Raw genomic sequence first — 26,286 nt, 5'->3', positions numbered from 1 at the left:
AATTTAATATCTGGTTCCTCTGCCTTTTCTAAATCCAGCTTGAGCATCTGGAAGTTCATGGTTCATGTATTTTTGCTTTAAGACAAGCTTAATACTTTAAATTCTGGCCTAAAAAGAGAAAGGTTACAAGTGTCACTCTGCATGAGACCCTCAGTTGTGCTCAAAAAAAAAAAAAGAGAACCAACCAAGGTCTATGCAGCCAAAGTTCAACTTGCAGGCAAGGCCACTTTTTAGAATATCCACTTAGGTGTGTTTTTTTAGTAAACATTTCCTAAGTGGTTATCACAGGCCACAAGCTGTACTCAGTACTGGAGTTAAAGTGGAAATGAGACCCAGTTAGCTGTTGAGTCATGGGAGCTGGAGTCACACCTTCTGAACAGGCACCTGCTCTTGAGATAGGACATGTGGATAGAACAACTCTCCTTCCCCCTGCTTGCTTATACCTTAATATACGTATACACATATGCAAACATTCAGGTACACACAGTCCTCTGCACACATACCTACCTCTACCCACGTATACACATACTCATGCTCCATCCACACCCACATGCACTCATATATGTTTTTCCTCTGTGTTCTCAGAAAATGGACAGACCTGCAAGCCTCTGACATAATATGGCCTATATCAGACACAGCTTGGATAGTGAACATTTTGGGCTCACTTCTGGAACCCTGGACGTCAGGAGCATGCACATTTATCCATCTCTTGCCAAAGTTTGATCCAGTGATCATTCTAAAGGTAAGAGAAGATCCAGTTTGCACCGGATGGTCAGAGTGAGCCCATCTTGAAGTTTCTTTCAATTCGTCTAATTTTTACTAAGCTTAGCCATGCGGATAGAAAGTGTTCAGTAAGCAAGATGGAAATGGTTCCTGCCCTCATGCAATTCATGGTCTGGGAAAGGAGACAGACACATACACAATTAAAAGGACTATATTCAGGAGACAAGCATCATGGGTCATTCCTTCATTTAACACATATTTAATGGGCCCTTGCTCTGGTATCAAGTATCAGATAGATGACAGTGAACTGAGTGTAATGCAGAGGAATGGACTACTAGAGATGATGCTGTCTTGTGCATGTGTGTGTATGTGTGTGCCTATAGTGTAACCATTTTAAGTGTGTAGCTTGAAAATGATTTACCTGCATTAGACCTTTTATTAATCGCTCATCTGCTATACAGAATTCCATAGCATGGGTGGCTTAAACAACAAACAATTATTTCCTCATTATCCTGGCAATCTGAGCTCAAGCTGCCGGTATAGTTGGGTTCTTGGTAAGAACTCTCTTCTGGGCTGCCTTCTTGCTATATCCTCATACAGTAAAGAGAGTGAGCCCTGGTATTCCTTCTTTATCTTATAAGGACAATAATCTCACAATGAGGGACCCGCCCTCATGACTGCATCTAAACCCAATTGTCTTCTGAAGGACTTACTTCTAAATACCATCACACTGGGGCTTAGGGCTTCAGTGTATGGATTGTGGGGGGACACAACATTCAGTCCACAACACATAGCCATGTAATCACCATCAGATCAAGATATAAAATGTTACTTGCATTGCAGAAACAGGCCATACCCCTCATGTCATTGTTCACACTCCATAGATTATTCATTGTTAACCTCTATCACCATAGATTTACTTTGCCTCTTCTTGAACTTCATGTAATCTTTTGTGTCAGGCTTCTTTCATTCAATATATTCTCTGTGAATACTGTCCATATTACTGCACATATTAGAAGTCTGTATAGTGTTCCATTCTGTGGGTCTATCACAGTTTCTCTTACCATCCTATTGTTGGTGGACATTAGGGTCATTTTCAGTCTGAGATTATCATCTATGAGGAATTTTGAAGAATAAATAAGAGTTCTTCCTGTGGAACTTGATGGAGTAACCATTAAATAAAATCTACAAACTGCAGGATCCTGCGGCAACAAAGCAATGGAAATAGGCTCATTTTGCTTGCAAAGGCACACCCAATTTGTACTTCATTTGTGATAGAGAGTGGGCAATTAACACCCTGGGGCCTCCAGATCTCTGTAGCAGTTAATGACTCAGATTTCTGTTTGGCTGGCAGTAGAGATACCAGGAGCAAACTGAAGCATAGATGACATCTTCCAAGGGCAAGTTCTGCAGTCTCTCAAGAGATTCTCTTTATATGATTCTGTCATTTTCTGTTTTAAACAAATTCTTATTCTGTCTCCTTCCACAAAAAGATTTGAAGTGGCTTTTGTAAAGAGTCACAAATAGAAAAAAAGTATGGAACAAATGTAAAATTATAAAGCCTATTAGGGAAATATAGGCTGAAGATTTGGGTGAGTGAGTGGGAAGACTAAGGAAAGGAAGCAAATAAGTAGGTAATTGCAAATAAGTGGGTAAAGCAAATAAGTAGATAATTGCATGTTGAGCTTCCTGTAAGGCAAGGCAATAAGGGAAGTGAGATAATTTTCATCTCTTATACCAGTATGTCAAAAGCACTCAGAGGAAATAATTACATGGTGTGTTAACATTAGTGATTTTTTTAGATGTTCTGTCTAAACCATTCTTTGTAATAAATTCTGTACAAAGCAAAGCATGGAATGAAGGTGATATTATTGCTGTTGTTTAGTCTCTCCGTTGTGTCTAACTCTTTTCCAACCCCACGGACTCTAGCCTACCAGGGTCCTCTGTCCATGGGATTTCCCAGACAAGAATTCTGGAGTGGGTTGACACTTCCTTCTTCAGGGTATCTTCCAGACCCAGGGATCAAACCTGTGTCTCCTACATTGGCAGGTAGATTTTTTACCATTAAGCCACCAGGGAAGTCCATGAAGGTGGTATTACTAAAAAGTATAGGCTGCAAATGACAGTGCTGCTATTTGCTGATTGTGCGGCTTCGGGCAAGTTGCTCAACCCTCTGTAAAATGGGGATGATAATACAAACTCCATCAGGTTATAGTGGGAATTAAATGAGAGAGCACAGAGCCTGGCAAGTACTCAGTAGTACCTTATTTTTTGTAGCACTTCTGTAAAGTCTATAGGTGCTTTTAACTTTTAAAAGCACTTTCTACCTGAATTATGTCCCAAAAATATTTTGGGGAAAATACGGTTGGGATTCAGTGCAGTTTAGTTGTTCAGTCGTGTCCGACTCTTTGCGACTACACTGACTGCAGCAAGCCAGGCTTCCCTGTCCGTTACCAACTCCCAGAGATTACTTAAACTCATGTCCATTGAGTCGGTGATGCCATCCAACCATCTCATCCTCTGTCGTCCCCTTCTCCTCCTGCCCTCAATCTTTCCCAGCATCAGGGTATTTTCAAATGAGTCAGCTCTTCACATCAGGTGTCCAAAGTATTGGAGTTTCAGCTTTAGCATCAGTCCTTCCAATGAATACCCTGGACTGATCTCCTTTAGGATGGACTGGTTATACCTCCCTGCAGTTCAAGGAACTCTCAAGAGTCTTCTCCAACACCACAGTTCAAAAGCATCAATTCCTCACGCTCAGCTTTCTTTATTGTCCAACTCTCACATCCAAACATGACTACTGGAGAAACCATAGCTTTGACTAGATGGACCTTTGTTGACAAAGTAATGTCTCTGCTTTTTAATGTGCTGTCTAGATTGGTCATAACTTTTCTTCCAAGGAGTAAGCATCTTTTAATTTCATGGCTGCAGTCACCATCTGCAGTGATTTTGGAGCCCAGAAAAATAAAGTCTGGGACTGTGTCTACTATTTTTCCATCTATTTGCCATGAAGTGATGGGACCAGATGCCATGATCTTACTTTTCTGAATGTTGAGCTTTAAGCCAACTTTTTCACTCTTATTTCACTTTCATCAAGAGGCTCTTTAATTCTTCACTTTCTGCCATAAGGGTGGTGTCATCTGCATATCTGAGGTTATTGATATTTCTCCCAGCAATCTTGATTCCATCTTGTGCTTCTTCCAGCCCAGGCTTTCTCATGATGTACTCTGCATATAAGCTAAATAAGCAGGGTGACAATATATAGCCTCGACGTACTCCTTTTCCTATTTGGAACCAGTCTGTTGTTCCATGTCCAGTTCTAACTGTTGCTTCCTGACCTGCATATAGGTTTCTCAAGAGGCAGGTCATGTGGTCTGGTATTCCCATCTGTTTCAGAATTTTCCACAGTTTATTGTGATCCACTCAGTCAAAGGCTTTGGCATAATCAATAAAGCAGAAGTAGATCAATAAATCTACTTTGGCATAATCAATAAAGCAGAAGTTTCTGAACTCTCTTGCTTTTTTGACGATCCAGCGGATGTTAGCAATTTCATCTCTGGTTCCTCTGCCTTTTCTAAAACCACTTTGAGCATCTGGAAGTTCATGGTTCACATATTGTTGAAGCCTGGCTTGAAGAATTTTGAGCATTACTTTACTAGTGTGTGAGATGAATGAAATTGTGCAGTAGCTTGTGTATTCTTTGGCATTGCCTTTCTTTGGGATTAGTATGAAAACTGACTTTTTCAGTCCTGTGGCCACTGCTGAGTTTTCCAAATTTGCTGGCATATTGAGTGCAGCACTTTCACAGCATCATCTTTCAGGATTTGAAATAGCTCAACTGGTATTCCATTACATCCACTAGCTTTGTTCATAGTGATGTTTCCTAAGGCCCACTTGACTTCACATTCCAGGATATCTGGCTCCAGGTGAGTGATCACACCATCATGATTATCTGGGTTTTGAAGACCTTTTTTGTACAGTTCTTCTGTGTATTCTTGCCACCTCTTCTTAATCTCTTCTGCTTCTGTTAGGTCCATACCATTTCTGTCCTTTATTGATCCCATTTTTGCATGAAATGTTCCCTTGGTATCTCCAATTTTCTTGAAGAGATCTCTAGTCTTTCCCATTCTATTGTTTTCTTCTATTTCTTTGCACTGATCACTGAGGAAGGCTTTCTTATCTCTCCTTGCTGTTCTTTGGAACTCTGCATTCAAATGGGTATATCTTTCCTTTTCTTCTTTGCTTTTGGCTTCTTTTCTATTCACAGCTATTTGTAAGGCCTCCTCAGACAGCCATTTTGCTTTTTTTACATTTCTTTTTCCTGGGGATGGTCTTGATCCCTGTCTCTATACAATGTCACGAACCTCAGTCCATAGTTCATCAGGCACTCTGTCTATCACATCTAGTCACTTAAATCTATTTCTCACTTCCTCTGTATAATGGATTTGATTTAGGCCATACCTGAATGGTCTAGTGGTTTTCCATACTTTCTTCATTTTAATTCTGAATTTGACAATAAGGAGTTCATAATCTGAGCCACAGTCAGCTCCCTGTCTTGTTTTTGCTGACTGTATAGAGCTTCTCCATCTTTGGCTGCAAAGAATATAATCAATCTGATTTCAGTGTTGACCATCTGGTGATGTCCATGTGTAGAGTCTTCTCTTGTGTTGTTGGAAAAGGGTGTTTGCTATGACCAGTGCGTTCTCTTGGCAGCACTCTATTAGCCTTTGCCTTGCTTCATTCTATACTCCAAAGCCAAATTTGCCTGTTACTCCAGGTGTTTCTTGACTTCCTACTTTTGCATTCCAGTCCCCTATAATGAAAAGGACATCTTTTGGGGTTGTTAACTCTGGACGGTCTTGTAGGTCTTCATAGAAATGTTCAACTTCAGCTTCTTCAGCATTACTGATCAGGGCATAGACATGGATTACTGTGATATTGAATGGTTTGCCTTGGAAACAAACAGAGATCATTAACCTATTGTAAAACTGGTCTAAGGAGGTTAAAGACTTAACCTCCACCAGTTAAGACCACACGGTTGGTTTGCAACAGCAGCTGATCTCCCATTGGTGACTGGAAGTTTATGTAATTCTAGAGGTGAGTTCATAGGGACAAGTCAGTCAATTGGCAGGAAGAAGCAGCCTGATTTGACCAAAAAGAAAAAAAAAAACAAACTGTCCTCGACGTTTTTCTGTAATAAAAACTGCAATCATTCATCTGTCATTTTTGGTTTGAAGGTTCATGAAAATTGGGCTCATTTGGCCTGAAGTAGACCCAGTAAAGAAGCCAAGGTTTAAGTCTACAGCTTCATAGCCCATACCCATAACCACTGTGCTACTGATTAAGTTCAACTCTCTTCTTCCAGGTTCTGTCCAGCTATCCAATTAACTACATGGTAGGCGCACCCATTGTTTACCGGATGTTGCTACTACAGGACCTTTCCAGGTGATGGGGATTTTGGGGTTAAGAGCCTCTGGTCTATTGGCCATACCTTGCCTCTGTGACATACACATGTGCTTATTTATGTGGCCCTCTGAGCATGCATAGCCCCCATAAAGTCAACCTCATTGTCAAAGCACCTAGAATCCAGCTCTAGGCTTAAGCAGAGTCTGGTTCAAGAGAGGCCCAGGAGAACACTGATTTCTCTTCTCTTCCTCAGTTACAAGTTCCCACATCTAAAGTGTTGCTTCAGTGGTGGGGAGACCCTCCTTCCAGACACTCTGGAAAAATGGAAGGCCCAAACAGGACTGGACATCCTAGAATTCTATGGCCAGACAGAAACGGTAGGAAACTTGCTCTAGGAAAGCATGGGCTGGTGAAACTCGTGGGTTTCAAAGGCTCTTTGATAATAAAGATATGAGTTACCACTTATCATATACTTATTCAATAAATATAAATATTTATTAAGACCTACTATGGGGGAGATATTGGCAATTCAGCAGAACTAAAACAGACAAAGATCCTGCTCTCATGGAGATTACATTCTAGCCGTCATGGGGGAGAAACATATAAACAAATAAATGACATGCCAGATGGTGAAAAGTTCTACAAAGACAAGTGAAGCAGATAAAGTGAAGATAGGTGGGATAATGGCCTAGTATTTCAGGTGGTGTCATCAGGAGAGTCCTCTGTAGTGGGGGAATGTTTTGCCAGAGATCTGAGTTTATTACATGTGTTGGGCACATGTCAAGCTGCTCAGATTGAAGTAAGGGATGGAGAAGAGAAACCACTAAGACCCCCCCCCCACAACCACCACCACCACCACTTCATCTGCTGAGATATCTTCTTGGAACTTTTGGGGTCCCTTGAAACTAAGATCATGGCATCTGGTCCCATCACTTCATGGGAAATAGATGGGGATACAGGGGAAACAGTGTCAGACTTTATTTTTTTGGGCTTCAAAATCACTGCAGATGGTGACTGCAGCCATGAAATTAAAAGACGTTTACTCCTTGGAAGGAAAGCTATGACCAACCTAGATAGCATATTGAAGAGCAGAGACATTACTTTGCCAACAAAGGTCCATCTAGTCAAGGCTATGGTTTTTCCAGTAGTCATGTATGCATGTGAGAGTTGGACTGTGAAGAAAGCTGAGTGCCGAAGAATTGATGCTTTTGAACTGTGGTGTTGGAGAAGACTCCTGAGAGTCCCTTGGACTGCAAGAAGATCCAACCAGTCCATTCTAAAGGAGATCAGTCCTGGGTGTTCTTTGGAAGGAATGATGCTAAAGCTGAAACTCCAGTACTTTGGCCACCTCATGCAAAGAGTTGACTCATTGGAAAAGACTCTGATGCTGGGAGGGATTGGGGGCAGGAGGAGAAGGGGACGACAGAGGATGAGATGGCTAGAGTCCATCACGACTCGATGGACGTGAGTCTGAGTGAACTCTGGGAGTTGGTGACGGACAGGGAAGCCTGGCGTGCTGCAATTCATGGGGTCGCAAAGAGCCAGACACGACTGAGCAACTGAACTGAACTGAACTGAGCACAATGTGGACTCATGTTATCAAAACAACCTGGGGAATACTCCCCCCAACTCTTTTCCCCAGCGTTCTTACTTTGACTCTCAGTACTTATTGCCTCCTCCTCTATACTCTTCTATCCACATCCTTTTATAGTTAATTGGTCCCCTGACCCATTAGAGCTCCTGAGAGGGCTCATGGCAGCACTGTGATGTGGAAGAACATTGCAAGTGTGGCTGAGGACAATGGAATTACGGCTGGGCTTCTAGCCATTCACAGGAGACCATGTCTAGGGATGCTCCTTTGGACACCAAGATCTCCATAGGAGAATTCATCTCAGGATTCAAACAGCGCTCTCCTTCTTATGGGAGAGAATTTAATCCCACACTGTATTAAAGGACTTTTGGTATCCATAGTCCCTTATTAAAGTTTGGCCCCTCTAAAGCGATTGCAATGCTTTAATTATGAGTTGTTAGTTCCTCTTCCCTGGGGCAAGGTCAATCAGAAGCTTTTCAAATACTTTAGTGAAACCTCTAGGATGGAGGTTCCAGGAAAAGGGAACAAGCCAGGCAAAAAGGAGAGAGGGAGCTACCAAACATGAACCAACTACAGGACTGTGTCAGGACCTGCTCTGTTGAATCTTTTTTACCAATCTGTCTACTACTTTCCACAGGGACTCACTTGCAGAGTTTCCAAGACAATGAAAATCAAACCTGGGTACCTGGGAACTGCAATTCCCCATTATGATGTGCAGGTTTGTTAGGGGTATTAAGGAGTGAGGGTACATATATATATATATATTATTTTCAGCAATTTACTTATTACATTGTACAAAAACAATAAAGATATTAAAATAATATTTAAAAAGGAGGGTAGGAGGAGGGATGGATGGGGGAGAAAGGAAGTTATTCATATTCTAATCATCCAGGAAAAACCACTTTGAATAGGTGGAAAATTGGTTAGCTAGTTAATTATATAAATATACACATTTTAAAACAAAAATGGGGTGAATTTTGACATACAATTCTGTAACTTAATTTTATCCCTGTGTAATCTTGGGTGGCCATCTTTTCAGGTCAATTAATACCTATCTACAGCAGAATTTTTAATTACTACATAGCAATAGATAGTATGGTTCCACCACTCTTTATGCCTTTTGTTAGTTAATAGATGATTTCTAAAATTTTCATCAGTAAAATCAACACTACAATGAATATGCCATAGCTAAAATTTTGCTCCTATTCCTTATTATTTCTTTGGGCTAAATTCCAAGATATAGAACTTATCTATATGTGTCTATGTTTATATATATATATATATATATATATATATATAAGCATATGTATTTAAAGTATAACAATTTACATTCTAGTCAGTGTTATGTGTAATTACCTGATCCCTTATATCTATGATAATCATTTATGAAGACTGATTTTTAGTATATTAATTAATTCTCACATAATTTGGTGAAATAAGCTATTATTATCTCTGTTTCACAGATGAAGACACTGAGACATAGAACTTAGGTAACACAAAGTCAACTAATAAAGTATCAGAGTCATAATTTGAACTTTAATCTATCTGATGTCCAAGTCTGTGAGCCTCAAAAATAATAGGGTGCTATTATACTTCATGAATTCCTAAAACTACAAGTATCTTCCCAAGATCATCTGGTCCAGTCTCACTAAGGGGTTGCACCTAAACCATTTCAGACAAATGGATTAAAAATTTGGACTTAAAGCTCTTGGCTTCTCTTGGTTTCCAACTCTTTTCAGTCACCACTAGAGTAAGATGATCTTCTATTTGATCAGCTCTTTCATGTTGCCATTCAAGCTGTCTACTGTTATGCAGACCATTCTTCCAATCTGCTTCTTTCTGCAGGTAATAGATGACAAGGGCAATGTCCTGCCACCTGGCACAGAAGGAGATGTGGGCATTCGAGTCAAACCCATCAGACCTATAGGCATCTTTTCTGGCTATGTGGTGAGGAAAGCTTACTCATCCCCCTCTGTATCCTAGTGGAAATAGTGGGTTCTGAGAGGCATGAGGGGAGTTCCCACCTCCCAAGAAGCTTTGGTAAGAAATAGGGACAAAGGGACAAAGGAAAAAAGTGTCTAGGAACGGGCACTTTGCCTTGCAAAAAGCCTGGTTATTCACTCCTGCTTTTCTTAGCCTATGGTTAAGATTCCAGTTGATTAATTGTCTTTCTCACAGTAACCCTTTTCCACTTCCAAGAGCTGTTTTATGACAGAAAGTTTATTGCCCCTGAATAATATAGAGCAGCATTCTTCCAAGGGCAGTACTGCCCCCTCTCTCAAGTACCATGCCCCTGCTCTATGCCACTGATCTCCTCTAGAGCCATGCAAGATGCTTTACACTAAGACTTCACCATAAGTTAAAAGCATTCCTATCTTCAGATCTTGGAATATTAAAAATAGGTGACCCTCAGATCCAACTGCCCCACTCTATGGGTGAGAATGGTAAAGTCAGAGTTTACAAGACTCATTCAAGTCCACCACAGTGAACAATGGGCTGGGACCTCTGACACCAAGATGATTAAAGAATAAAGTAAATAATCCAATAGTTACAGTTGCTGCCATTTATTGTAAGCTTACCACATGGTAAGCACTCTCCTAAAGCAGTTTATATGCTTTAAACTTGTTTAATCCTTTCAATTACCCCTTGAGTCCTTGGGCCCAAATTACTTGAGTTTAAAATCCTGCTCTACTAATTGCTGTGTGATCTTGGGCAAGTTACTGGTCTCTCATACCTCCGTTTCCTCTCTCACACCTCAGTTTCCTCAGATTCCTCTTGCTTTTTCAGATCTTCAATACCCCTAACTTCCAAATGAAGGAGCTAGGGGTATGAATTCCTTATGCCACCTTTTAACCCAGAGATGGAGCATCTACTCTAAAGCTCACACCCCTACTCTTGAACAAAATATAGAGATAGAGATCCTCTGACAAGGGGCAAACCTCAATCATTCTCTGTGCTTATAAACAGGCACTTCAGTTGAACAGAGGGGTTCAGCCATTACAGAAATATGCACATTGACCCAAGCCTCAGACAGCTTGCTGGTGTATCTCTAGAACTTTCATATCTAACAATCTGGACCCAAGAAAAATGTCTCATAAATCATGATGCCCTTGAACAGTGTCATGGGGTGGAGCAGGGGTTAGGCTGACCAGTAAAGGAAAGGTTGAATCCAATGGGGGAAAGGCCCGAGAGCATGGGCGAATGGATTCATTAATATTATCCATCAAACTGGACCCCAGAGGAGTAAGTGAGAGACTCTGGGTGGAATAAATAAAAGGGGAAGTGCCAATTCCACCTATTCAGGGAAGTTCTACCATGTGTAGTAATTCAAGTTGTAAAGTGAACAATCTGCACATCTGGTGATGGCAGGCCCAGGGCAGAGGATTTAGGCTTTGCAGGCATAATGACTGTCTTTCTGTGGTCACCAGGACAATCTTGAGAAGACAGAATCCAACATCAGAGGGGATTTTTGGGTCCTGGGAGACCGGGCAATCAAGGATCAAGATGGATATTTCCAATTCATGGGAAGAACAGATGATATCATTAACTCCAGTGGGTAAGCTTGGTTTCTGGGCAGGAAAAGGGTAATCCAGTTCTTTATTCTGTCTGATTCTAGACTTCTGAGCTGAGCTAGAGGTTGAGTGTCCAGTCTTCTCTGAAAGACAGGTTTTTCTGCAGGTACCGGATTGGGCCCTCAGAAGTGGAGAATGCACTAACGGAGCACCCTGCTGTGGTTGAGACAGCTGTAGTAAGCAGCCCGGACCCCATTCGAGGAGAGGTGATGGGGGAACTGTGGCCTGGGGGGTGTACAGATGGTAGTTAAGAGTATGAACTCTGGGGCTAGACAGTCTGGGCCCAAACCTTAGCCCTGCTGCTTACTAGCTGTGTGTCCCTGGACAAGTTATTTAGCCTTTCTGTCTCAGTTTAACCATATGCAAGATGCAAAGCTGTTGTGAGGATTAAATGTGTTAATATTTGTAATGTGCTTGAAACAAAGTCTGACCTGTAATAAGTACTACACAAAGTCTGTCTTTTGGGGCTGCAGATATTCTATCCTGTTTGGCATTTGAATCAGAATCTATTCCCTGACTAGAACAGAGGAGGAATTTAAGCCAAGATAGAGTCTTTGAGGCATGTGGTTTTTAGTGAGAGGAAGAGAGGAAGAAAGGCCCCTGTAATGCCAAGGTTAATGAAATAAGCCCAGATGAAATCTAGAAGAGCTTGTGTATGTGAAGGAAAATTTAAGGTGGAAAGACGTGGGTTGATGTCCAGGGTGAAAATTGATAATATCATACACCTGGCAGGTGTGGGAAATATCATAGGCTCAAAACCCTGGGTGCCAAGCACTGAGCTAAGCCATACTGTATATGATTTCCTTTTATTTCCCATGAATTAAATATGGAAGTTGGATCTCTATTTTATAGGTTGGCAAACTAGCTTGGAGAGGTTAAACAAATCTTTTAGGTTTATTGTTCCCAGCCTTTATTTTCCTCTCTTCTAACTAACTTTTTCCCATCACACTCTATTGTCCCTGGGATATGAGGTAATCCTGGTCTCAATCTACAGTCCTACCTGCTCATCAATAAACAACTTGAGAGAAAGTTGGAATCTTGGCCATGATTGTCCCCAGGTCCTACTTTTCCCTAGCCCCAGATATCTGGAGGTGCAAATGAGGGGATATAAAGGTGGTGGCGGTGGTGGAAGTCTTGACACTGATTATCCCAGGGCATGACAATGCACTCTGATCTTTCTCTGGGCCCTCATCCTTGCTGCAGGTAGTGAAGGCATTTGTGGTCTTGGCCCCACACTTTCTGTCCCGTGACCCAGAAGAGCTCACCAAGGAGCTGCAGCAGCATGTGAAGCTGGTGACAGCACCATACAAGTACCCGAGGAAGGTAAGGCCTCTGGATTCCCATGTCCTTCCCCCTTTACTCAGGGATGGAGATATGGTTTTTCTCTTGTAGTTCTCTTTTTCAGGGTGAGGACCAAGACTTTACTCTAAAGTTCTGCCTGATTATGACCAAGAAAATCCAAAAGGACAATCCAGTAGCTGCCTAGATGCCTGAAAATTGGCCTTTAATTCACTCTGAACTGAAACTCAGATTCGCCCATGGAAACAAGTTCTAGCCAATATCTGGCCCATATCCCCCCTCTTGGCATTGAGGTCTTGCTATATTATTCAAGATTCTCTCATTTGCAAGTGACAGAAATTCAATCTGAAGTGTATTGCTCACACAGTTGTAAAGTCCAAGGTTGGGGAAGCTTTGTTGTGGCTGATACCAAACATTCAGATGGTGTGGTCAGGGATGTCTTTTTCCATCCCTTAACTCTCCTTCTTTCTGTATTGGCTTCATTTCTTGAATTGTGCTCCCTGTGAGATAGTCCCCAGGAGCTCCAAAAAAACAGTTTTAGCAGCTTAGATAATCTCAGTAAAAAAAAAAAAAAAAAAAAAAAATCATCTTTCCCCTCAAAGGCACCAGCAAAAGTCTTCAAGTTCATTCTCATTGAACCAGTTTAGGTTATGTACCCATGATTAAACCAATCTTTGTAACCAGAGGAATGGGCACTCTGATTTGCCAGTTCTGAGTTATGTAATCAGACCTGAGCAAGTACAAGAAGGATGGGAGAGAGGGCTGCCCTACACCCCTGACACGGACTCAGTGAGCTCACCACAATAAAAAGGAACTGCTCTTACCAGAAAAGGTAAATAACATAGAACAATAACAAATAACATAAAAACACTCTCCCTGTTTTCAGCTATTTTTACACTGGGGCAAGAAACTAAGGCATGGAGATTGATGTAGAAATGGATATCCCAGGTTTTGGAGGTGGGTACAAGATAGAAGCTTGCTGGAGGAAATGAAAAACACATTTTTGTGTCTGGGGTAGACACACATACACACACACACACTATACTTTTTAAGTGGTAAGCTTTACACATGTCAGATACTTAGGTAACCCAGATTTTTAATGATGCTTTGTCAACACAGGCTAATTATCATGGGTGGGTTTTCTGAGAGGCAAACTCTGGGAAGGAACTTAACATGCCGAGGTTTATTAGGGAGTGCTTTGGGATCAACACAAGGGGAAGGAAACAGAAGGGAAGAGAGAGGTGTTTGCTGTTGTTGTTCATTTGCTCAGCCATGTCCGACTCTTTATGATCCCATGGACTGCAGCACACCAGGCTTCCCTGTCCTTCACCATCTCCCAGAGTTTGCTCGAACTCATGTCCATCGAGTCAGTGATGCCATCCAACCACCTCATCCTCTGATATCCCCTTCTCCATTGCCTTCAATCTTTCCCAGAATCAGGGTCTTTTCCAATGAGTCCAATGAGTCTTCACATCAAGTGGGCAAAGCATTGGAACTTTAGCTTCAGCATCAATCCTTCCAATGGATATTCAGTATTTATTTCCTTTAGGATTGACTGGTTTGATCTCCTTGCTGTCCAAGGGACTCTTAAGAGTCTTCTCTAGCACCACGATTCAAAAGCCTCAATTTTTACTCACTCAGCCTTCTTTATGGTCCAACTCTCACATCCATACATGACTACTGGAAAAATCATAGCTTTGACTATATGGACCTTTGTGGGCAAAGTGATGTCTCTGCTTTTTAAGACACTGGCTAAGTTTGTTATAGCTTTTCTTCCAAGGAGCAAGTGTTTTTTTTAATTTCATGGCTGCGGTCCCCACCTGCAGTGATTTTGGAGCCCAAGTAAATAAAGTCTCTTACTGTTTCCATTTTTCCTCCATCTATTTGCCCTGAAGTGATGGGACCAGATACCATGATCTTTGTTTTTTGAATGTTGAGTTTTAAGCCAGCTTTTTCACTCTCCTCTTCCACCTTCATCAAGAGGCTCTTAGTTCCTCTTTGCTTTCTGCCATTATGGTGGTGTCATCTGCATATCTGAGATTATTGATATTTCTCCTGGCAATCTTGATTCCAGCTTGAGCTTCATCCAGCTCAGCATTTCACATGATGTACTTTGCATATAAGTGAAATAAACAGGGTGACAATACACAGCCTTGTCATACTCCTTTTCCAATTTTGAACCAGTCCATTGTTCCATGTCCAGTTCTAACTGTTGCTTCTTGACCCACATTCAGGTTTCTCAGGAGGCAGGTTGGGTGGTCTGGTATTCCTGTCTCTTTAAGGATTTTCGAGTTTTTTGTGATCTACACAGTCGAAGTCTTTAGTGTAGTTAATGAAGCAGAAGTAGATTTTTTCCAGAATTCTTTTGCTTTTTCTATGATCCAACAGATGTTGCCAATTTGACCTCTGGTTCTTCTGCCCTTACTAAACCTAACTTATACGTCTGGAACATCTCAGCTCACGTACTGCTGAAGCCTAGCTTGAAGGCTTTTGAGCATTACCCTCCTGGCATGAGAAATAAGAGCAATCATGTGATAGTTTGACCTTTTCTTGGCATTGCCCTTCTTTGGGATTGGAATGAAAACTGATCTTTTCCAGTCCTGTGGCTACTGCTGAGGTGTTGATTTGCTGGAATATTGAGTGCAGCCTTTTCACAGCATCATCTTTTAAGATTTGAAATAGCTCGGCTGGAATTCCATCACCTCCACTAGCTTTGTTTGTACTAATGCTTCCTAAGGCCACTTGACTTCACACTCCAGGATTTCTGGCTCTAGGTGAGTGATCACACCATCATGGCTATCTGGGTCATGAAGATCTTTATTGTATAGTTCTTCTGTGTATTCTTGCCACCTCTTCTTAATATCTTCTGCTTCTGTTAGGTCCATATTGTTTCTGTCCTTTATTTTGTCAACCCTGGCAAGAAATGTTCCCTTGGCATCTCTGGTTTTCTTGAAGAGATCTCTACTTTTTCCCATTTTTTACCCCAGACTGTCCAGCAAAAATGGGTTTATTTGACAGCAGCAAAGATTGAAATTCAGAGTCTTGAACTATGGCAAGCCATGTGTAAGGAAAGGAGGTCTCTTTTGAAGAGAAGAAAGGGAAGTTGGCAAGGCTATAGTAAACAGAGTATCCAGGGGAGAAACTGAAAGTTCAAAGTATAGTGTCTTTTCGTTGGCTGAGTTGTGACAATCTGATAAGAAAGCTTTCCCAAGATATTTGGACCAGGTCTGGTAGAAGATTGTCACCAAATATTTGATGATGACATATCATTTCAAATGAGCCTCAGTTTCTATGAACTTGATAACATATGGATTTATTTATTTTTATAAATTTATTCATTTCAATTGGAGGCTAATTACTTTACAATATTGTAGTGGTTTTGCCATATGTTGCCATGAATCAGCCATGGGTGTACATGTGTTCCCCATCCTGAAACCCCCTCCCACCTCCCTCCCCATCCCATCCCTCTGGGTCATCCCAGTGTACCAGCCCCGAGCACCCTGTCCCATGCATTGAACCTGAACTGGCGATCCATTACACATATGATAATATACATGTTTCAATGCCATTCTCCCAAATCATCCCACCCTCTCCCTCTCTCACAGAGTTTAAAAGACTGTTCTATACATCTGTGTCTCTTTTGCTGTCTCACATATAGGGTTATTCTTACCATCTTTCTAAACTCCATATATATGCGTTAGTATACTGTATTGATGTTTTTCTTTCTGGCTTACTTCACTCTGTATAATAGGCTCCAGTTTCATCTACCTCATTAGAACTGATTCAAATGTATTCTTTTTAATGGCTGAGTAATACTCCATTGTGTATATGTACCACAGCTTTCTTATCCATTGTCTGCTGATGGACATCTAGGTTGCTTCCATGTCCTGGCTATTATAAACAGTGCTGCGATGAGCATTGGGGTACATGTTCTCTTTCAATTCTGGTTTCCTCTGTGTGTATGTCCAGCAGTGGGATTGCTAGGTCGTATGACAGTTCTATTTCCAGTTTTTTAAGGAATCTCCACACTGTTCTCCATAGTGGCTGTACTAGTTTGCATTCCCACCAACAGTGTAAGAAGATCTCCACACCCTATCCAGCATTTATTGTTTGTATACTTTTAGATAGCAGCCATTCTGACTGGCATGAAATGGTACCTCACTGTGGTTTTGATTTGCATTTCTCTGATAATAAGTGAGGTTGAGCATCTTTTCATGTGTTGTTAGCCATCTGTATGTCTTCTTTGGAGAAATGTCTGTTTAGTTCTTTGGCCCATTTTTTGATTGGGTCGTTTATTTTTCTAGAATTGAGCTGCAGGAATTGCTTGTATATTTTTGAGATTAATTCTTTGTCAGTTGCTTCATTTGCTATTATTTTCTCCCATTCTGAAGTCTGTCTTTTCACCTTGCTTATAGTTTCCTTTGTTGTGCAAAAGCTTTTAAGTTTAATTAGGCCCCACTTGTTTATTTTTGCTTTTACTTCCAATATTCTGGGAGGTGGGTCAGAGAGGATCCTGCTGTGGTGTATGTCGGAGAGTGTTTTGCCTATGTTTTCCTCTAGGAGTTTTATAGTTTCTGGTCTTTTGTTTATATCTTTAATCCATTTTGAGTTTATTTTTGTGTATGGTGTTAGAAAGTGTTTTAGTTTCATTCTTTTACAAGTGCTTGACCAGTTTTCCCAGCACCACTTGTTAAAGAGATAGTCTTTTCTCCATTGTATATTCTTGCCTCCTTTGTCATAGATAAGGTGTCCATAGGTGCGTGGATTTATCTCTGGGCTTTCTACTTTGTTCCATTGATCTATATTTCTGTCTTTGTGCCAGTACCATACTGTCTTGATGACTGTAACTTTGTAGTAGAGCCTGAAGTCAGGCAGGTTGATTTCTCCAGTTCCATTCTTCTTTCTCAAGATTGCTTTGGCTATTCAAGATTTTTTGTATTTCCATACAAATTTTGAAATTATTTTTCTAGTTCTGTGAAAAATACTGCTGGTAGCTTGATAGGGATTGTATTGAATCTATAGATTGCTTTGGGTAGTATACTCATTTTCATTATATTGATTCTTTCAATCCATGAACATGATATATTTCTCCATCTATTTGTGTCTTGTTTTCTTTCACCAGTGTTTTATAGTTTCTATATATAGGTCTTTTGTTTCTTTAGGTAGATATATTCCTAAGTATTTTATTCTTTTCATTGCAATGGTGAATGGGATTGTTTCCTTAATTTCTCTTTCTGTTTTCTCATTGTTAGTGTATAAATGGAAGGGATTTCTATGTGTTAATTTTATATCCTGCAACTTTACTATATTCATTGATTAGCTCTAGTAATTTTCTGGTGGAGTCTTTAGGGTTTTCTATGTAGAGGATCATGTCATCTGCAAACAGTGAAAGTTTTACTTCTTCTTTTCCAATCTGGATTCCTTTTATTTCTTTTTCTGCTCTGATTGCTGTGGCCAAAACTTCCAAAACTATGTTGAATAGTAGTAGTGAGAGTGGGTACCCTTGTCTTATTCCTGGCTTTAGGGGAAATGCTTTCAATTTTTCACCATTGAGGATAATGTTTGCTGTGGTTTTGTCATATATAGCTTTTATTATGTTGAGGTAAGTTCCTTCTATTCCTGCTTTCCGGGTTGTTGTTGTTGTTGTTGTTGTTGTTGTTGTTGTTGTTGTTTTAATCATAAATGGATATTGAATTTTGTCAAAGGCTTTCTCTGCATCAATTGAGATAATCATATGGTTTTTATCTTTCAATTTGTTAGTGTGGTGTACTGTGTTGATTGATTTGTGGATATTGAAGAATCCTTGCATCCCTGGGATAAAGCCCACTTGGACATGATGTATGATCTTTTTAAACTGTTGTTGGATTCTGTTTGCTAGAATTTTGTTAAGGATTTTTGCATCTATGTTCATCAGTGATATTGGCCTGTAGTTTTCTATTTTTGTGGCATCTTTGTCTGGTTTTGGTATTAGGGTGATGGTGGTCTCATAGACTGAGTTTGGAAGTTTATCTTCCTCTGCAATTTCCTGGAAGAGTTTGAGTAGGATAGGTGTTAGCCCTTCTCTAAATTTTTGGTGGAATTCAGCTGTGAAGCTGTTTGGTCCTGGGCTTTTGTTTGCTGGAAGATTTCTGATTACAGTTTCAATTTCTGTGCTTGTGATGTGTCTGTTATGATTTTCTATTTCTTCTTCATTCAGTTTTGGAAAGTTGTACTTTTCTAAGAATTTGTCCATTTCTTCCAAGTTGTGCATTTTATTGGCATATAGTTGCTGATAGTAGTCTCTTATGATCCTATGTATTTCTGTGTTGTCTGTTGTGATCTCCCAATTTTCATTTCTAATTTTGTTGATTTCATTCTTCTCTGTTTCTTGATGAGTCTGGCTAATGGTTTGTCAATTTTATTTATCTTCTCAAGGAACCAGCTTTTAGCTTTGTTGATTTTTGCTATGGTCTCTTTTGTTTCTTTTGCATTTATTTCTGCCCTAATTTTAAGATTTCTTTCCTTCTACTAATCCAACCAGTCCATCCAAAAGGAAATCATTCCTGGGTGTTCATTGGAGGGACTGATGTTGAAGCTGAAACTCCAATACTTTGGACACTTGATGCAGAGAGCTGACTCATTTTAAAAGACCCCGATGATGGGAAAGATTGAGGGCAGGAGGAGAAAGGGACAACAGAGGATGAGATGGTTGGATGGCATCACTGATACAATGGACATGGGTTTGGGTGGACTCTGGGAGTTGGTGATGGACAGGGATGCCTTGAGTATTGTGGTTCGTGAAGTCGCAAAGAGTTGGACACAACTGAGCGAATGAACTGAACTGAACTAACCCTGGGGTTCTTCATTTCTTCCTTTTCTAATTGCTTTAGGTGTAGAGTTAGGTTATTTATTTGACTTTTTTCTTGTTTCTTGAGGTAAGCCTGTATTGCTATGAACCTTTCCTTTAGTGTCACTTTTACAGTGTCCCATAGGTTTTGGGTTGTTGTGTTTTCATTTTCATTCATTTCTATGCATATTTTGATTTCTTTTTTTATTTCTTCTGTGATTTGTTGGTTATTCAGCAGCTTGTTGTTCAGCCTCCATATGTTGAAATTTTTAATAGTTTTTCCTCCTGTAATTGACATCTATTCTTACTGCACTGTGGTCAGAAAAGATGCTTGGAATGATTTCAATGTTTTTGAATTTACCAAGGCTAGATTTATGGCCCAGGATGTGATCTATCCTGGAGAAGGTTTCATGTGCACTTGAGAAAGAGGTGAAATTTATTGTTTTGGAGTGAAATGTCCTATGCTGCTGCTGCTGCTAAGTCACTTTAGTCGTGTCTGACTGTGTGACCACATAGGCAGCAGCCCACCAAGTTCCACCATCCCTGGGATTCTCCAAGCAAGAATACTGGACTGGGTTGCCATTTGCTTCTCCAATGCATGCTTGCACACTAAGTCGCTTCAGTTGTGTCCAACTCTATGCGACCCTATGGACAGCAGCCTACCAGGCTCCTCTGTCCACAGGATTCTCTAGGCAAGAATACGGGAGTGGGTTGCTATTTCCTTCTCTGAAATGTCCTATAGATATCAGTTAGGTCTAACTGGTCTATTGTATCATTTAAAGTTTGTGTTTCCTTGTTAATTTTCTGTTCAGTTGATATATCCAAAGGTGTGAGTGGGGTATGAAAGTCTCCCACTATTATTGTGTTGTTGTTAATTTCCCCTTTCATACTTGTAAGCATTTGCCTTACATATCATGGTGCTCCTATGTTGGGTGTATATATATTTATAATTGTTATATCTTCTTCTTGGATTGATCCTTTGATCATTAGGTAGTGTCCTTCTTTGTCTCTTTTCACAGCCTTTATTTTAAAGTCTATTTTATCTGATATGAATATTGCTGCTCCTGCTTTTTTTTGGTCTCTATTTGCGTGGAATATCTTTTTCCAGTCCTTCGCTTTCAGTCTGTATGTGCCCTTTGTTTCGAGGTGGGTCTCTTGTAGGCAACATATGTAGGGGTCTTGTTTTTGTATCCATTCAGCCAGTCTTTGTCTTTTAGTTGGGGCATTCAACCCATTTACATTTAAAGTAATTACTGATAAGTATGATCCCGTTGCTGTTTGTTTTTTTGTTTTGGGTTTGAGTTTGTATACCCTTTCCTGTCTAGAGAAGATCCTTTAGCATTTGTTGGAGAGCTGGTTTGATGGTGTTGAATTCTCTCAGCTTTTGCTTGTCTGTAAAGCTTTTGATTTCTCCTTCATATTTGAATGAAATCCTTGATAGGTACAATAATCTGGATTGTAGGTTTTTATCTTTCATCACTTTAAGTATGTCCTGCCATTCCCTTCTGGCCTGAAGAGATTCTATTGAAAGATCAGCTGTTATCCTTATGGGAATCCCCTTGTGTGTTATTTGTTGTTTTTCTCTTGCTGCTTTTAATATTTGTTATTTGTGTTTGATCTTTGTTAATTTGATTAATATGTGTTTTGGGGTGTTTTGCCTTGGGTTTATCCTGTTTGGGAGTCTCTGGGTTTCTTGGACTTGGGTGATTGTTTCCTTCCCCATTTGAGGGAAGTTTTCAACTATTATCTCCTCAAGTATTTTCTCATGGTCTTTCTTTGTGTCTTCTTCTTCTGGGACTCCTATGATTCGAATGTTGAGGCATTTAACATTGTCCCAGAGGCCTCTGAGGTGATCCTCATTTCTTTTAATTCTTTTTTATTTTTTCCTCTCTGCTCATTTATTTCTACCATTCTATCTTCTACCTCACTTATCCTATCTGCCTCTGTTATTCTACTGTTGGTTCCCTCCAGAGTGTTTTTTATCTCATTTATTGCATTATTCATTATATATTGACTCTTTTTTATTCCTTCTAGGTCCTTGTTAAACATTTCTTGCATCTTCTCAATCCTTGTCTCCAGGCTATTTATCTGTAACTCCATTTTTGTTTTCAAGATTTTGGATCATTTTCACTACCATTATTCTGAATTCTTTTTCAGGTAGATTCCCTATCTCTTCCTCTTTTATTTGGTTTGGTGGGCATTTATCCTGTTCCTTTACCTGCTGAGTATTTCTCTGCCTTTTCATCTTGTTTATATTGCTGTGTTTGGGGGTGGGGGGCTTTCCATATTCTGGCAGTTTGTGGTTCCTCTTTATTGTGGAGGTTCCTCATTGTGGGTGGGGTTGAACAGGTGGCTTGTCAAGGTTTCCTGGTTAGGGAAGCTTGTGTCGGTGTTCTGGTGGGTGGAGCTGGATTTCTTCTCTCTGGAGTGCAATGAAGTGTCCAGTAGTGAGTTTTGACATGTCAGTGGGTTTGGTGTGACTTTGGGCAGCCTGTATATTGAAGCTCAGGTCTATGCTCCTGGGTTGCTGGAGAATTTGTGTGGTATGTCTTGCTCTGGAACTTGTTGGCTGTTGGATGGTGCTTGGTTTCAGTGTAAGTATGGAGGCTTTTGGATGAGCTCTTATCAATTAATGTTCCCTGGAGTCAGAAGTTCTCTGGTGGTCTCAGGTTTTGAACTTAAGCCTCCTGCCTCTGGATTTCAGTCTTATTCTTACAGTAGCCTCAAGACTTCTCCATCTATACAGCACCAATGATAAAACATCTAGGTTAATGATGAAAAGTTTCTCCACAGTGAGGGACACTGGAGAGATTCAGAGTTACATGGAGAAGAGAAGAGGGAGAAGGGAGATAGAGGTGACCAGGAGGAGAAAAAGGGGGAATCAAAAGGAGAGAGACAGATCCAGCCAGTAATCAGTTCCCTAAGTGTTCTCCACATTCTGGAACACACAAAGAGATTCACAGAGTTGGGTAGAGAAGAGAAGGGGGAGGAAGGAGGTGGAGGCGACCCATGGAGAGAGCAATCAAGCCAGTAATCACACTCCCAAGTAAAAATGGGTACTGAAGACTGGGTTCTTAAAGGTACAAAATTGATAACAAATGCCAAAAGGCAAAGATTAAAAATCTAGAGTAGAGGTTAGACTCTCAAAAATACAATATTAAAAAAACAAAACAAAGTCACAAACATTATAAAAATATATATATATATATATATGAATTTTTCTCTAAAAATTAGGGTCTTTTTTGCAAGGTAATGGTAGATTATAAAAATGAAAATTAAAGGAGTAATAGAGGACTTAAAAATTTTTTTAAAAATTTAATTTAAAAAATGACAGTAGCAAAAATATATATAGGAATTTCTCTGGAGCTGTTGTGGACATTGTGGGGTCAGTTCAGTTTCAGATAGTTCCTTAATCTGGCTTATACTTCTCAAGATTTATGCTGCTGCTGCTGCTGCTGCTGCTGCTGCTAAGTCACTTCAGTCATGTTCAACTCTGTGCAACCCCATAGATGGCAGCCCACCAGGCTCCTCCGTCCCTGGGATTCTCCAGGCAAGAACACCTGAGTGGATTGCCATTTCCTTCTCCAATGCATGAAAATGAAAAGTGAAAGTGAAGACGCTCAGTCGTGTCCAACTCTTAGCAACCCCATGGACTGCAGCCTACCAGGCTCCTCCGTCCGTGGGATTTTCCAGGCAAGAGTACTGGAGTGGGGTGCCATTGCCTTCTCCGTCTCAAGATCTATAGGCCCCTTCTAATGTAGTCAGTGCTAACTACAGGGTTTTAATCTGTTGCACCTGTCACTTCCAAAGTGGTTCCCTCTTTATTTTAGCTTCTTCTGTTTGCTGGTCTCTTCAGTGTTTAATTTCCACCCTGACACAAGGGGGTGAAGGTGGTCACTTATTTAGGCTCACTTTTTCAGTCACGCTGTGGGGAGGGAGGAACACTGCAAACAAATATCATTGGCGTGTGTGGGGAGTGCTCCCAGTGTTTCAGCTGCACTGTTGCCCCCACTCACGGCATGTGTGCTTTCCCAGTCTACACTGCTCAGGCTCCAGGTTGCTCTGCCAGAAACTGAGGCAGGCCCTGGGTTGTGTGCATTTCCCAGGTCTAAGCCACTCAGGTTCAGGTTCTCGAGTACTCCCCAAAGGCTTAGATTCAGTTGGGCCTGCGTTTTGTATCCTTCCCAGGTCCGAGCAGCTCAGGTGACCAGGTGCTTGCTGAGCACAGTCACCCCCAGGTGGGCAGTGGGTCTTATCGCCTCCCCCATCCCAGCCGCTCGGTTTTCTGGGTGTACAATGGGTGTGCCTTCTCAGGTGTGCCGTGTGTCTCTTCTGGGGAGCTGATCTCTGGCTGTGACCCTCCGGGCAGATGTCAACCATTCAGAATCCCAAGAACTCTTGGTTAGCAATGGAGCCTGTTTGCAGTTTGGTAAAGTATGCCTCTCTGGGGTCGTGATTGCCCTTTTCCAGCTCTGGCTGCCCCACCACCACCCACCTGCTTGTCTCCAGCAGGGATGGGCCGGTCCACAATCTGCTAGCTCTCCTCTGGTATTTGCTCAGTCCTTTGTTCTGTGAGCGGGCCTGGCAGTGCCTCAGGTTAGGGCTTTTCACAGGATAGTTCTCTCTCTCTTTTTTTATTTTTTTCTCTCTCTGGCTATCCCACAGTTTGAGTTGCTGTCTCACGTTAGTTCCCTCAGATTGCCCTCAGGGCATTCCAGTCCGGTCCTTACCCTAAGCAATGCAGCCCTCGCCTCCCTGTTCAGCCCCCTCTTGCTGGTGGCAGCTGCAAGTGCTGGAAGTTGCCGTTAGGCATGTAATCTGTGGGTTTAAATTATTTATTTATTTATTTTTCCTTCTGGTTATGTTGCCCTCTGAGATTCCAAGATTCCCCACTGAGCCACCATTAAGAGTGTTTCCTGGTGTTTGGAAACATCTCTTTTAAGACTCCTTTCCCGGGACGGATCTCCATCCCTACCCCTTCTGTCTCTCTTTTTATCTTTTATATTTTGTCCTACCTCCTTTTGATGACAATGGGCTGCCTTTCTGGGTGCCTGATGTCCTCTGCCAGCATTCAGAAGTTGTTTTGTGGAATTTGCTCAGCGTTCAAATGCTCTTTTGATGAATTTGTCAGGAAGAAAGTGGTCTCCCCATCCTATTCCTCTGCCATCTCAGGACCGCCTCCCAACATATGAATTTAATAAACAGAAACCTCAATTAAAATAGAATTGAAGGACCAGAAAGGGAAGCTATTATGAGAGCTTTAGAGGCTCTGGTAGGACTGAGTTGTTATTTAGTTCAAATCAGAGCTATCACTATTTATCAAACCAATAATTCTTGAATTTTTCATCTTATTTTCCTTTTATGAGGCCAATTATTTGGCTTCTGTAGCAAGTTTTTCTAAATGATCGTTTGGGGAAATACTCTTTGGACCATGACAGCCATGTCATGGTGAAGGGGCTTATGTAACTCAATGAAGCTATGAGCCATGTGGGGACACCAAGATGGGCGGGTCATAATGAAGTGTTCTAACAAAACGTGGCCCACTGGAAGAGGAAATGGCAACTCACTCCAATATTCTTGCCTGGAGAACCCCATGAACAGTATGAAAAGGCAGAAAGATATGACACCAGAAGATGAGCACCCCCAGATTGGAAGGTGTCCAATGTGCTACTGGGGAAGAGCAGAGGGCAATTACTAGTAGCTCCAGTAAGAAAGAAATGACTGGTCCAAAAAAAAGAAATGATGCTCAGCTCTGGATGTGTCTGGTGGTGAAAGTTAAGTCTGATGCTTTAAAGGATAATATTGCATAAGAAACTGGAATGTTATGTCCATGAATCAAGGTAAATTGGACATGGTCAATCAGGAGTCAGTAAGATTGAACATTGACATCTTATGAATGAGTGAAATAAAATAGATGGGAATGAATGAATTTAAATCAGATGAACATTATATCTATCACTGTGGGCAAAAATCCCTTAGACGAAATGGGGTAGCACTCATAGTCAACAGAAGAGCCCGAAATGCAGCACTTGGGTGCAGTCTCAAAAAACAACAGAATGATCTTCTTTCATTTCCAAAGCAAACCATTCAACGTCACAGTAACCAAGTTTATGTCCCAACCTCTATGCCAAAGAAGCTGAAGTTGAACAGTTCTATGAATACCTACAACACCTTCTAGAAATGATACCAAAAAAGATGTCCTTTTCATCATAGGAGGTTGGAATGCAAAAGTAGGAAGTTGTGAGATACCTGGAGTAACAGCCAAGTATGGCCTTGGAGAACAAAATGAAGCAGGGAAAAGGTTAACAGGGTTTTAGCATGAAAACATGTTGGTCATGGAAAATACCAATTTCCAACACATGAGCCAAATCTGCACAAAGATATCACCTAATGGCCAATACTGAAATCAGATTAATAATATTCTTTGCATCCAAAAGTGGAGAAGCTCTATACAATCAAAAAACAAGACCTGAAGCTGACTGTGACTCAGATCATGAGCTCCTTATTGCAAAATTCAGGCTTAAATTGAAGAAAGTAGGGAACATTTAGGCCATTCAGGTGTGACCTAAATCAAATCCCTTATGATTCTAAGTGGAGGTGATGAATAGATTCAGGGGACTAGATCTCATACACAGAATGCCTGAAGAACTATGGACAGAGGCTTGTTACATTGTACAGGAGGCAGTGACCAAAAGCATCCCAAAGCAATTGAAATGCAGGAAGGCACAGTGGTTGTCTGAGGAGGCTTTACAAATAGCTGAGGAAAGAAGAGAAGTGAAAGGCAAGTGAGAAGGGAAAGACAAATGTAGATTGAATGCAGACTTTGGGAGAATAACAAGGAGAGATAAGAAAGCCTTCTTAAGTGAACA

At 40.9% G+C, this 26,286-nt stretch overlaps 1 protein-coding gene across 5 annotated transcripts in view; it reads left to right on the top strand.

The window, feature by feature from the left end:
* The window catches only part of LOC147345317 (acyl-coenzyme A synthetase ACSM2B, mitochondrial-like), a 48,326-nt gene that overhangs the window by 11,888 nt on the left and 10,152 nt on the right, over window positions 1-26,286 (top strand). For 3 of the 5 annotated variants that reach the window (XM_086375479.1, XM_086375478.1, XM_086375476.1), the window contains exons 6-13: window positions 586-742; window positions 6,089-6,168; window positions 6,383-6,506; window positions 8,358-8,438; window positions 9,566-9,667; window positions 11,149-11,276; window positions 11,399-11,498; window positions 12,496-12,615. In XM_086375479.1, the coding sequence (XP_086231605.1) occupies window positions 586-742; window positions 6,089-6,168; window positions 6,383-6,506; window positions 8,358-8,438; window positions 9,566-9,667; window positions 11,149-11,276; window positions 11,399-11,498; window positions 12,496-12,615 (892 nt within the window). The remainder of the gene's footprint in view (window positions 1-585; window positions 743-6,088; window positions 6,169-6,382; window positions 6,507-8,357; window positions 8,439-9,565; window positions 9,668-11,148; window positions 11,277-11,398; window positions 11,499-12,495; window positions 12,616-26,286) is intronic. The other 2 variants (XM_086375480.1, XM_086375477.1) reach the window with 1 other exon arrangement.

Source organism: Bos grunniens, chromosome 25 (genome assembly GCF_055505025.1).
Source record: "Bos grunniens cultivar Pamir isolate PY7600 chromosome 25, Bosgru_T2T1.0, whole genome shotgun sequence".
Lineage (NCBI taxonomy): Eukaryota > Metazoa > Chordata > Mammalia > Artiodactyla > Bovidae > Bos > Bos grunniens.
This window is presented reverse-complemented; position numbering and strand designations above follow the sequence as displayed.